Below are 13,945 nucleotides of genomic sequence, written 5' to 3'. Positions count from 1 at the left end.
GGCTCTAACCCACAAATCGTGAGATCATGACCTGAGCCGAAGTCTGGCGCTTAACTGACTGAGCCACCCAGGCACCCCTCTGATGCTTTTCAATAGCACCAGTATGACTTACATTAGTATGCTGAGTGGGAATAATAGCTGTTGTGTTGTGTTGTGTTTTGGGTAACTGAACCATCTTTGACCAAATTGAGTAATTTTTTGTTTTCCCACATTATGAAGCTAAAACTTGTTGGGGGTGGGGGGCAGCCAAATCCCAAGGTTTGTGTTGAGTAGACTCATGTTTTGAGGAGAGGTAGGGAAGTTGGTAGAAATGGACTTTGTCTCAGCAGGTCTGGATTCTGTCTCCACTCTGTTCACAAGCTATTTAAGGTAAGTCTAAGATATGTAAGATAAGTCTAAGTTTCAGTATCCTTATCTCTAAAATGGGATTGCTAAGGTATTTCATGGAGTTAGTGTGAAGATTAAATTAGATAAAGAAGGCCTGACATAACGCTCAGAACATAATACAGATTCAAAATTATATTCTTCCTTTTACCCTCTTTTTTATTTTGAGAGAATTAAATATTTTTTGTTTGGGTTTTGGTCACCAGGCCTTGAAGTGAAGGGGGTGGCAGTTTTTTTCTTTTTCATCTTGAGCTGCAGACCTAAAATGTCTTCATTGCATAAGTGTCCTCTGATCACAAAGACATAATCCTCTTTGTCTTCCTAAGCCAGGGAGTTAGTTTTCCACTAGCCTTTTGATACTCTTGCTTTCTTACTTCCTAAAGATCAAGTCATTTCAGAAATAGTCCTCTGATTTCTCTTAAAAGCAATTTCTAATTTCCATTTTAATCGAAAACTAGCTTTACATTTCTTCAGTCCTAATCCTAGTGACAACAAGAGGAAGGGATTAGATTATATTGACATCCATAAAGCAATTAAAATGTACACATCAGAATCCCAGGAAACCTGATCACTACTATAGCTTTTGGGATACAAAGGAGAAAAGCTCATTTTTTCCGTTTATTCTCTTTACTCCTGACCTTCAAAGAATTTAACTATAGAAGGGGCAGACTTCCTTCCAAGGACCAAATCATAGTTATTTGACAGGTGTGGAAAACGTATTATTGCTTTCAGGATTCCCTTTCCAGTAATACCACTGACTTGCTGAAAAACCTTATCCAGAAAGACACTTCACCTCTCCAAGCCTCTGTTTCCTTTTCTACAAAATGGGGGAAATAACATTAGTTTAGCTTTGTTTTAAGATTCTATTTTTAAGTAATCTCTACACCCAATGTGGGGTCTGAACTCACAACCCCAAGATCCAGAGTCATGTGCTCCACTGACTAAGCCAGCCAGGTGCCCCAACATTAGTGTTGTTTTGAGGCTCAAATGAAATCACAGGTGTAAAAAATATCTTTGTGTGAGCAGTGGGAGAAATGTATATGGTGTATTATTTGAACTCAATATCTTTACCCCTGATGAGCTTCCACAGATCCAGGTAGCTTTGGGGGACTAGGACCTGGAATGCATTCTGCTCCCTTGGGTCTTTGAGAGTCAAAGGGAATGTCTTTGGAGTGTGCCAGGAGGAGACTTCCAGCAGGGAATAGCTGCATACCAGCAAGTGCTACTGTGGACTAAGCTTATATTCTAGTGGTGGGAGACAGATGGTCTCCCCTAAGCAAGTAAATATATAGTATGTCAGGCTAAGTGCTGTGAAGAAAAACAAAGCAGGATAAGAAGCATAGAGAGTAATGAAAGTTGAGAGTACTATTTTAGAAAGAATATAAAATCCTTTGAACACAGTTCCAGGAAGAGGGAATACAAAGAGTAAAAGGCTGAGATGGGAAAATGCTTGACACATTAAGAAGAGCAAGGAGGCCAATGTGGCTGGAGTAGATTAGCATGGGGGCAGATAGTTGGAGAGGAAGTTTAGAGAGGTGGCTGAGGCTCAAGTGGGTCATTAAAAGGATTTCTTTGTGATTGCCATGGGAAGCTAAAGAGAGGAGTGTCATGATCTGATTTAATGTTTTAACAGGATCACTCTGGCTGCTGTGGGAAATAGACTGCACAGAATCAAAGGTAGAAGCAGGGAGACCAATTATGAAGCTAGTGCAGTAATTTGGAAAGATGTATGTAGGCAATGAGAGAGAGTCAGATTCTAAATATATTCTGAAAGTGGAACTGAAAGGATTTGCTGATGTGGATAGGAGAGAAAGAATAGTATCAAGGATGAATCTAAGGTTTTTGGCCTGAGGAACTGGAAGAATGAGTTGTCATTTACTGGTGTAGAGAAAACTGCAGAGGAACAGGTTTGGAAGGGAATAGGAGGATAGAAAGTAAAAATTTCTTTTCAAGTAGAAGTTTGAAATAATAATAGCTGACTTTTTGAAGTCTTAACTATTTGCCTGGCTCCTAGTGCTTTGAGGTCTTAACTAATTTAAACTTAGGGCAACTTGTTAGGTAAGTAACACTCCCATTTTACAGATGAAAACTCAAGCACAGAGGGGGTAAATAAGTGGCCCAAGATCACATAAATAGTCGTGTTGCTGGAATACAAACCTAAGCCTGGATCTAGCTCCAGAGACCAGGCTATCTGATAGCTTTGATAGTCTAGCAAATATCCAAATGGAGATGTTGAGTAGGCAGTTAGATACTATATGAGTCAGGAGTTGAGGAGAGAAGTCTGGTTTAACAGTACGAAACTCAGACATAGTGACAGATATAGCTGGAAAGGTAAGTTAGAGCCATCCACTATAAAGGGAGACATGGTTACAAGAAGATAAAATGATGAGCTCAAGCCCCCAAGACAACCTTTCCTCTCAGGTATGGTTACCCCATCAGTCCTGCTTCTTAGAGCCAAGGAAGGTACAAACCAAGCCACTTATGGATGCCCCAAAATGCTACCCTCCATGCTCTTGCCTGGAATGTCCTTCTTTCTCTTTCTTATCCACATCCAGGACACCTAGTGCCCTGCATAATCCCTGGCAGATAGTAGATACTAAAAAATATTGGTTAATGAAGGCCTCTTCTCTGCCCACTCTCAACCTTTATCATGGCACTTTTCAGGAGGCATTCTAACTATCCACTTATCCATCTTTCTCCCTCATTAGTTGGTGACTCTCTCAAAGCCAGGGACCCTGCTGAATTTGTTTCTCTTGTTTATAAACCTATCTTAGCTCCAGAATACCGCCCCCCTCCCCCACCATAATCTCTGCATTGAGTACCTATTTTCTGCCTTATCTGTGCCAGGCTTTAGAGATGCCAGCACCATCATCAACAGAAGCAGCAAGATGAATAATATCGTTGGGAACAAGGAAACAAAACCAAACCAGGAAAGTTGTAGGGAGGAAGACTAGCTTACATTTGATGCCCTTTCTAGAGAAGGAAAGTTGATGGTGGGGAAGAGATTCTCTACTGGCCACAAAGACTATTCACCACCACCTTATGTTTGAGAAGCTCAGATGCTTCCTGTCCAGGCTGAGGGAAGGGGAGGGGAGGAGTGGTGTGTTAATAGAGTGGGAACGAGGAACTGACCGAAAGCTATTGTATACAAGCAAATAAGACATAGTTGTGTCTTCAGGGAGCTTACAGTTTGGGGAGGGTGAGCAGGACAGGAAATATAAACATACCGTTGATGTACAGTGTGATAAGTTCTGTAGTTGGGGATACATGTGTCTTCAAATTTGTTCTGTTTTGAAGGGCAGAAGCTACCAATAGAGTTCAGTGAAGTATGAAAAGTCACTTTCAGACCATCAGAGCAATCTCACGGTATAGTAGGGGTCTCAGGAAAGGAAAGAGTTTGCTATCTGTAGAGATGTAAGGGCTAGGTTGAATGATCCCATGAGTGTGTCATAGAGGAGGCCCTAGACCCAAATGTGAGGGTCAACCAAATGGCCTTTGAGTACATTCTAGCATCAGCAGTCCCTTTTCTTTCTCTCAGCCTGAGGATGTCATTTATAAAACAAAGAGGGTTGGAGGATCAAATAAAGCTCGTTCTATTCAGCCATCTTATATCTGTCAAACACAAGTGAATGAAAAATAATTCTACTTGGAAACATTGAAGGGAGATCCTATAATTGCCCCCCCAAAGTAAAAGGCATCTGAAATGACAAAACAGGGGTATGATTACCCTTGGCCTCACAGTCCTCTCACGTGAAGCTGAATATAGATTTCAGCTAGGAGACTGGGTCACTTTGCTTCTCAGATTAAAGCCCTGACTTTCTTCTTGATAAGTAGCAGATCTCGATGATGCTAATTAAGAGACAACAAGTTATCTACCTTGGTTCTGAAATTAGAAAATGATTGAGGGATAAAGTGAGATGAATTTTCTTTGGAGTTGGAAAAGATTTAGGGAAAGGCATACTAACAAAGATACATTATTAAAGCGCAATATTTACAAATCCCAAAGAAGCTTTTAGGGATTTAGGGATTTAATCTTTGACTTTTAAAATCAGCTTTCCATCATCAGTCAAAATACCAATGAGCATTAAAAAGCTGCAGGGAGCAGTGAGACAGGCACTTACCTACTGCTAGTGCAAGTACAAATTGATAGTTTGTCTAGGAAGCAGTTTGGCAAAGTATGTGAAAACTCTTAGCACGTCACTTCTCATCACCTCTGCTGATATTGCCCTGATCTGAGGCCCATCATCTATTGCTAGGAGTTTGCAGTAGCCTTCTAACTGGTCTCTGCTTCTCTACACTGCCCACATTATACTCTGCTTTCAACACAGTGATCAGAGTGACCCTTTTCAAACGAAAGTCAGATCATATTATTCTTCTGCTCAAACCCCTGTGATGTCTTCTCATTTCACTCAGAATGAAAGTGAAGTCCTTTCAATAGGACTATGAGGCCTTGTGTGAACTGTCCAGCCCTTTACCTCTCTGACTTTCTCTACTGCTACTGTCCCCCTCATTTGTTCCACTTCAGCCGTACTGGCCTCTTTGCTGTTCCTCGGACACATCCCATAGGCTTTCCACTTAGGGGCTGTGTACATTTTCCTTCATCTGAAATGCTCTTTCTTTAGCCATCTACTCGGTTAACTTTATTTCCTTCAAGTCTTTGTGAAAATCTTACCTTCTCAATGTGTCTTATATTGGTTACCCTATTCAATATGGCAGTGCCTCCGTCCAACACTCTGGCACTTCTTACACTCTCTACCCTGCCATTTTTCTCTTTTCCATAGCACTTTAGACTGTGTTTATTCATATTTACTATTTATCCACTGCCTTCTCCTACCTTTTTAAAATATAAGTTCCACAAGTACAGGCATCACAGTGTCTGGCACAGAGTAAATACTCAAATATTTGTTGAATGGATGAGCTTTAAAAATAGCACTACCTTTTGACCTAGAAATCTCACTTCTAGAATCGTTCCTAAAATAGAGATTTAGCCAAAGATTTATTTAGGTTGTTCTCATAGCTGCATTTACTATAATGAAAATTTGCAAACAACCTAAACATCTAAAAACAGAGTCATGGTTAAATGATTTGATATCTACATAATGGAATATCATAAAGATGTTTAAAATAATGTTTTTGAATAATATGTAGTTAATATGGAAAAATACTTACAATGTTAAAGTGAAAAAGTAGAATATAAAACTACATATACCCCTACCTCACACCATTTACAAAAATGGATTGGTAATCTAAATATAAGAGCCAAAACCATACAACTTGTAGAAGAAACCATAAGGTTAAATCTTCATGACCTTGGATTTGGCAATGGATTCTTAGATATGACACCAAAAGCATGAGCAACAAAACAAAAAAATAGGTAAATTGGACTTCATCAAAATTAAAAATTTTTGTGCATCAAAGGCATTGTCAAAAGGAAAAGACAACCCATGGAATATGGAAGAAAATATTTGCAAATCATATACCTGATTAGGGTTTAATATTCAGATTATATAAAAGATTCCTTAAACTCAACAACAGAACCAAGTGACCCAATTTTTTAAATGGGCAACTATTTTGAATAGACATTTCTCCAAAGAGGTATATGATGACCAATAAGCACATGAAAAGATGCTCAACATCATGAATCATTAGGGAAATGCAAATTGAAATCACAGCAAGATACCACTTCATTCCTACTAGGATGGCTATAATTAAAAAAAAAAAAAAGGTAACAACTGTTGCTGAGGATATGGGAAAATTGAAACCCTAATACATTGCTGATATGAATGTAAAATGGTATAGCCACAATGCAAAACAGTTGGGTGGTTCCTCAGAAACCACCAAAGGATAAATGGTAAATAGATGTGGCATATACATACAGCGGATAATCATTCAGCCTTAAAAAGGAATGTAGTTTCAGTACATGCTTAAACATGGGCATATCTCAAAAACATTATGCTAAAGTGAAAGAAGCTAGACACAAAAGGGTAGTATATGATTCGATTTATATGAAATATCTAGAATAGGTAAATTCATAGAAACAAAGTAGATTAGAGGTTAACAGGAGCTATGGTTAGAGGGAATGGGATATTATTGCTTAATGGGTATAGAGTTTAGAGTGATTAAAAAGTTTTAGTAACAGATAGTGGGGATGTTTGTACAACATTGTGAACATGATTAATGACACTGAATTATGCACTTAAGTGGTTAAAGTCACAAATTTTGTTATATGTATTTTGTCCCAATAAAAATTTCCAAAAAAGGGGCTCCCTGCAGGCTCAATTGGTAGAGCATGTGACTCTTGGTCTTGGGGTCGTGAGTTCAAGCCCCACATTGGAGAGTAGATTGTACTTAAAAAAAAAATCCTTTAAAAATTAAACAGCAACACCAACAATATATAACATGCAGTGGCAGGCTAGATCTAGCTTGTGTGCACCCTCTAGAGCCAGTTGTGAGCGCCTTTTCCCAACTACTCCTTCAGTGACATTGGTAGCTTGAAATTAGCCATGGTGGGAGTATTTCTACCATGGAACTTGGCAAATGCTAGAAATAGAACTCCACTTCAATCCCCTCAAGCCAGTTGTTAAATATTTACCAGAACACCACTGAATATATGTGAATATATAAAAATGTATAGAAAACTCTCCAGGATAGCTGTTACCACCTTGGGGGAGTAGAGTAGTGTTGCAGCAGGAATGTGAGAGTAAACTTAGACTTTTTACCACATACACTTTGATGGTGTTTCCATTTTTTTTTCTTTTTTACAATGAGTACGTAGACATACAATTCTTACACTGTTTTTTTAATGTTTACTTTTATTTTTGAGAGAGAGAGAGACAGAAAACACAAACTGGGGGAGACGCAGAGAGAGAGACACGCAGAATCTGAAGCAGGCTCCAGGCTCTGAGCTGTCAGCACAGAGCCAGACGCAGAGCTCGAACCCACGAACTGTGAGATCATGATCTGAGCCCAAGTCGGATGTTTAACCAAATGAGCCACCAGGAGCCCCATTTCTTGTGCTATTTTTTAAAAAAAAGAAAAATCTGCATGTATTAGGATTGTGGTATTGGTGCCTTTTCTCAAGAGGCTAAAAGGTGGTCACATATACTGTCTGAAAAAAAAGGCCCATAAAGAGGCTGAAGGCCAACCCTGGGACTTGGATTCTGTTTCCTTTTCTTGTCCAATTAATTGGGGCTTTTTTGTCTCTTCACAGGTTACCCTACAGCCTACCCCGCAGCAGCCCCTGCCTACAATCCCAGTCTGTACCCCACCAATAGCCCCAGTTATGCTCCAGGTAAGGAGAAAGTGAAGACAGCAGTGGTGCCTGGGGTGGGAGGTGGGACTCTGTTTGGAAAAACAAACCCACCTGCTGGCCTTTTCCTGTCCTTAATTGCTCTGGACTCCGCCCATCCAGGCCTGATTCTCCTGGGAGTCCCCTCTGGGAACTGGGGGCAGTTGAGCCTAAGGGTTGGGGTGGGAATAGAATCTCCTCCGTTCTCCTTGGGATTTAAGGTTGGCCCATCTTTTCTCTGCTGGAATATCTGAAACATGCATCCTCTTCACAGAACCTTTTCTGCTCTCCCAAACAACGTCCAAATCAGTTCTTTGCTCGGTTTTCCCTAAGGCTGCCATTGAGACACACACAGATGCAAACACACACACACCAGACTTCCTGGGTGTGGAATTTGGAAGAGAGTGAGAGACTTGCCACCAGAGGATAAAGAACTGCTTTTCAGGCTGAGGCAAGGAACCTGTTTTTCACAAATCACAAAGGCCTAGCATTCCTTTATCTTATCCATTCCTGGATAGAGATTGATACAGATTTGAAATGTTAAAAAAATAAAAAATTGTTCTCATTTGGGCTAGGAGCAGTGCAGAGGTCTTACCACCAATACTAACCCTCATACTTAGTGGGTGCTTTAACACTCAAGGGGCCGGAGAAAGAATCTGGATGCTGCATGTAGAAAGTCCTGGGTTTGAATCCTGATTACTCAACTCACTAGTTGTGAGGCCTTGGACAAAATAGTTCTCTCAGAGAAATGTGCTACTTACTTACCTCAGGGGTGTAGATGGTTTTAAGTAAGTTCCTCTTCATTTACTCAACAAGTATTTATTTGTTGAATGTCCTCCACACTACAATAGAGAAAAAGAGCCATCTTTGCCTAAAATAACTTCTAGTTCATTTGGGAGTTGGCATATAAACAAATTCATAGCTGTGCGGTGTGATGAAAGGGTACAGGACGCTTCACAGGGGGTCTCTCAATAGAGACCTGAGGGAGAAGCAGGAGACGTTCTTTTAAGCACATAAGGAAAGAATTGGACGTTCTAAACAGAGTAGAGCCTGGGCAAAGGAATGGTGATGTGGGAATGGTTGAATCACACTGTAGGGGTGGGGATAATAGATGAATCTGAACTACAGATGTCCAAGGGCCAGATTTGGAAAGGCCTTAAATGCCATAATCATACCCCCCCCCCCGCCATGTTCTTGTTTAGTAATGATTATTCTAGAGTTAAAAAGCTTGAAAAGACCTTAGAGATCCTCCAGTTCAGCTCCTTCTCTTGACAAGAGAGATCCAGAGATAAACAGTGTTTTGTCCAAATTACTCAATGATGCAGCAATAGCATATGAACTAGAACCCTTGGCAGATCTTCGAGTTCTTGGTCTCATGCTTTTCTGTGTCAATCCAGCACTCATCCTACCATTGTTCCCTTTCTTCTGGAATATTTAAATAAGAGAAGAACATGGTCTGTGTCAGAAGACCTAGATGTGGGTTCTGACTGTCACTTCCTAAATTAACAACCTTAGAGTCACTCGACCTCTCTGAACCTCAGTTGCCCCATTCTAAAGTAGGGATCATTTTGTAATCATACACACTCACGCACATACCGTGAGCTCCCTCTTTTTTGAGAGACAAAGTACTATTTTATGCAAATAAGTGATGTTAACCCCTAAAGTCTTTACATAGGTATGTCATTCCACAGACATTTATTTTGGCCCTGCTATGCCCAAAGCACTCTGGAAGACACTGCATGTGATTCAGATTTGAGAAAGCTGAAGTCATTGACCTCAAAGAGCTTGTGAGGGTAGGAGTAATCCACAAGCTAAAACGTCTCTATCTCAGCATTAATAGTTTATTCTATATTCACTTTTAATCAACAAGATACATATTTCCCAAAAAATGTGTAATAGGCAGAAACAATGAAAGCTACAGAAATTTACCCTGATAAAAGATTTAATCAAATTTGATAAGATCTGTCTGAAAAACTACGGTGGTTTTGATTATCAAGTATCTCACAATATAGAAATGATTTAAATTTAAATGCTGTGAGATCTGTGAATTGGCTTGGTAAACTATCTGGTCTAAAACAAAATGAGGTGAGTAATTTCACAAGGTCAGCTAAGGTCAGGATGAAGAAGATGTGTGTGTGTAGTCAGGAGGCCACCAGTGACCTACGGAAGCAGAGTCAATGAAATGGGGAGCCCGGGAGTGAAGAAGCAGTTAGCAGGCAGAGCCTGCTCTTACAAGAGACTTGACTACAAGGGAAAGGAGAACAAGGGAAGGTGGGGTTAAAGGAGGCATTTTTTTAGATGTGAGCATGATTAAGCATGTGAGCATATAAGCGCTGATGGGAAGGAGCAAATGAGGAGGATAAGTCAGAGAGGCTGCCAGATAGACCCAGGCCTTCAAGGAAGCTTTGCTGAGGTGGGAGATCTAGAGCTCTGTTCTCTTCTTTGTTTGGGGGAGCAGGTGGACGGGGCTGCCTCACACAGGAGGGCAGCTCTTCCTCTCCGACTACAGGAAAGGTCACAGATGCATGTGCTTAGAGTAAATTGTCCAGTGGAAAGTGGAGAGTTCTTGTTTAATGACTTTGATTTGCTGTTGGAGAGGTGAACAAGGATAGAGGGAGGGTTCTTAAGGAGAGAGGTCAATGTGTGAAAGCCTCACTGGAAGGGGAAGGATAAGTGTCACCAGCAGGTGACACAGTCGTGTAACAGGAGGCTCCACTGAGGGTGGAGGCCATGAATTCTTCAAGGCTCTAATTCCAGCACTGGGGCATTTTCTCATAATGTACAGAATTTATGGTGCTGGTTTGTGGAACTGTTTGAGGATTAGTTTAGCAAGAAAGTGGAAGGACAGGGAATAAAAATAAATAGATAATATTTGTTGAATGGTTCCTATGTACCAGGGACTATTTTAAGCTCTTTATGGATATTGACTTGTTTTCTATCACAACAAACCTTTGAAGTCATTACTATTGTTATTCCCATTTTCCAAGTGGGAAAACTAAAATTTAGAGGAGTTAGGAACTAGCCCAAAGATCCAAACTCAGGCATCCTGCCACCACACCTGCATGTGGTCTGTGGCCGGCCAGAGAGAAATTGAGAAGTTAGACTAGAGCAACCAGACTAGAGAGAACAGACAGAAGGAGCCTGGGACTGTGGGGAAAAAAAGAGGAGAGATTGGAAAGCTTCCAGCGTGTATAAAGTACTGATTAGGTCTTAATTTTAAAACAAACAAATATCATCCCACTTCTAACTTGATTTTCCCCAATTTTATGTTTTCAAAATTTCACCATATGTCTAAGCTATGACTGAAGCAACCTGACCATTTCCTTAGAAACCCATACAATCCACTGTAGAGCGTGGTATTCCCACATTGTGTCAGAAGGCCCCTAACTAGAAGCTGGAAGGACTGATTTTGATGTGACCTTGAGCAGATCCCTCTCCTTTGGAGTTAGACACACCCCACTGGTCTGTTCCATATTTTCAGAGGCCAGCCTCTGCATTCACCAGGTCTCCTGACTGCAGTAGGGGAGCTCCTGCTGAGGAAGGGCCGGCTCAAGGGCAGTGTAGGTTACTCTCAGCTTCCTGCTAGAAGCAGCCATTTGTGATGCTGAGAGATGCCTGTGGGGTAGAAGCCTGCAAAGAGCCAGGCTCTCAGGTTTAAATTTCTCTCAGCTTCTTCAAGGAGACCAAGAAGTTGCTTCAGAGAGAGCTATTTTTAGCAGCTCTGAGTACTCTAAGATGTCATCTGTTCACGATGCAGGGAAACATTTCACTCTTTCATTGGTTCTGAAAGCAGTGTGGGTACTTGGAGCTTTTTTCTAAGCTCTTAATGACTTCGGGGATCTTATTTAAGGACCATTTGGCTCTGCAGGAAGCAGGAGCCAACTGAGACTCGTTCTCAGAATCTGAAAACCAAAGGATGTATCACATTATTGGTAATCTGACCTGAAAATGAAAGAAAAGGATAAACAGAATAACTAATGTAGATAGAAATGAAATACCTCCTCACAAGAGATGTGTTTATAAACCATTTTCACCTACTGTCTCACTTGATTTCATAGCGACTTTATGAAGTACAAATACAAATTGTTCCTGTTTTGTATGTGACAAACCTGGAGAAGGGCAAGGGAAAGGAATTTGTGCTTCCTGAATACCTGCCATATTCCAGGCAGTGTGTGAGTCGTGACACAGATGTTAATTTTTACTTTAGTCTTGTGTGAGTTGAATCTTCCTGCCTCCAGTTTTGCTCAGAGGTTAAATAACTTGTCCCAAGTTGCACAGCTAAAAAGCAGTGGAGCCAGAATTCAAACCCAGTCTGTCTGACCCTGCAGCCCCTCCTGTAGCACCTCACTTCCCCAGAAGTTTCAAGTGATGAAGTACCTCTGCATTGGTCCTAGCCCTCTGGGGCTTTACAGAGAGCTCTTCAGAGGCCAAAGGTGATGATTTTGAACCCTGAACCTTTACTTCCTCTCACACACAAAGCCTCTGTCATGTGTGAAGTCCCTCTGCAGTTCAAGAGCACTAACTTGGGTCAGATGCCTGGAAGATGCAGTGGCGTCAAGGAAGAGTGCTTCTCTTCAATGAATGGGCTTTCCTGGATGGCAAGTCTGTCATTCCCTCCAGGGTAGAGACACTTCACGCCCTGTGCATTCACTGTTTCTTATGTAGCCTGGGGGAAACTGCTATCTTGAGACAGTCTGTTTTTGTAACTGCAATGTATACTACTTTGCACAAGTTCTTAGTGGTAATTTCAACTAACATTTCTATCCAACAGAGTTTCAGTTCCTGCATTCAGCTTATGGTAGGAGAGCTATTTTTCCTCATCTGTATTATGGCCTATGAATGTGTTATCTCGTAACAACAGTAGATTCCCTCTCCTTCCCTCCCCAAATCCCATCCCTTAGGCTTGGGCTCCCCCAGGTGGCTCAGCAGCAGTTCCTAAAGCATGCAGGAACATGTCTGATGGTGCAAAATCATGGGTTGGAGACACACATGAACCGTCCCCTAGGGCAGCAATGAAGGATCATGGCACTAAAAGGCGTCTTTCCCCTTCCTCACCTCCGGGGTCCCATCTGACCTAGGTCAGAAACTTTCACCCTAACCTGGCTGCTGAATTCAAACAATCAAGTGAACAAAATTCTTCAGCCTGTATGGCTCCTCTCTGTTGGCTTTGTGGCAGCTCCTGTGGAGGAGTACCTGGATCATGCCTATAAGAACCCCAAAACAATCTGCCCCAGGATCAGATTTTCCATCTCCATTGGCAGTCTGACATGTTTGAAAGACCTGGTTGACTTTAGATACAATCTGTTCCCTTAGCCCAAATCTTGAGCTCTAGCTCATTTTCAGGGCATTTTCCTGGATGGTGAGAGGTGAGGGCCAAGTGTGCTAACTAAGTGGGCAGTGTGGACTCCAGGCCCAAAGCACCACGGGAACTTCTGGGCACCTGTGAGGGTCCCAGCAGTGTAACTGGACTAGGTCCTTTTTGTCACAGACAGTAAGGGACCATGAGAGGGACTTGCCACTTTCACTACTCTCACCTGGGCTGCTCAGGACAATGTTTTCATTAAAATCTCTGCACACTTTCTCAGCTTTTAACCTTGAATTATTTGGATGTTGAATATTGAATTTGTGTATGGCGCATCTTTCAGGAGATGAGCTGTGAAATTTCTCCTTGCCACTGCTGTGGGCTGGGTGATCTTGGGCAATTTGCTAATGTCTCCAAGCCATAGATAGTGTTTTGTTACAGATGTTCTCTCAGCTCCCTCTAATGTTAGCAGTCTATCCTCTTATAATTTTATTATTTTTGCCAGTCACAGACCTGTTTCTCTTATCATTTATGGAGAGTCCATTTTTTGTTTGCCTCAGGATCAATGAACTTGGACAGAAGATTCCATAAAAAGTGAGAGAAGTTCTCATGCTTTCTCACCCCTCTAGTTATAGCATCTGAAATAGAAATACTAAAAAGTATGTGCGGAGCTCTTCTCTTCACAGAATGCTTTGTGCCAGACCCTGCACTGGCTCTTTAGAGATAAAGACTAGTGACACAAGGTCCCTATTCTAAAGGAACTCAATTTAGTGGGGGAGACAGACAAGCCAGCAAGTACAGGGGTTTCTAAGAATCACAGAAACTGGGATAGCGAACCATGTGGGATATATGAAGGGGCTGTGGTCAAAGGGTGGGGAAAAGAAAAGACTTCATAGTAGAGGCAAGCTCATGATTGATGGCTGAATAAATCTTTACCAGGTGGCATTTGGGGAAAGACAGGCCAAGAAGAG

At 41.4% G+C, this 13,945-nt stretch overlaps 1 protein-coding gene across 4 annotated transcripts in view; it reads left to right on the top strand.

The window, feature by feature from the left end:
• The window catches only part of FAM168A (family with sequence similarity 168 member A), a 190,587-nt gene that overhangs the window by 156,038 nt on the left and 20,604 nt on the right, over positions 1–13,945 (top strand). For 3 of the 4 annotated variants that reach the window (XM_053900077.1, XM_019449765.2, XM_019449763.2), the window contains exons 3-4: positions 7,595–7,675; positions 12,444–12,470. In XM_053900077.1, coding sequence (XP_053756052.1) covers positions 7,595–7,675; positions 12,444–12,470 — 108 coding nt within the window. The remainder of the gene's footprint in view (positions 1–7,594; positions 7,676–12,443; positions 12,471–13,945) is intronic. The other variant, XM_019449764.2, reaches the window with a different exon arrangement.

The sequence above is a fragment of the Panthera pardus genome, unplaced genomic scaffold, assembly GCF_024362965.1.
Source record: "Panthera pardus isolate Hobbes unplaced genomic scaffold, ASM2436296v1 HiC_scaffold_12, whole genome shotgun sequence".
In the NCBI taxonomy this organism is placed as follows: Eukaryota; Metazoa; Chordata; class Mammalia; order Carnivora; family Felidae; genus Panthera; species Panthera pardus.
The sequence above is the reverse complement of the archived record's forward strand: the minus strand, read 5'-3'. Positions and strand labels throughout refer to the sequence as shown.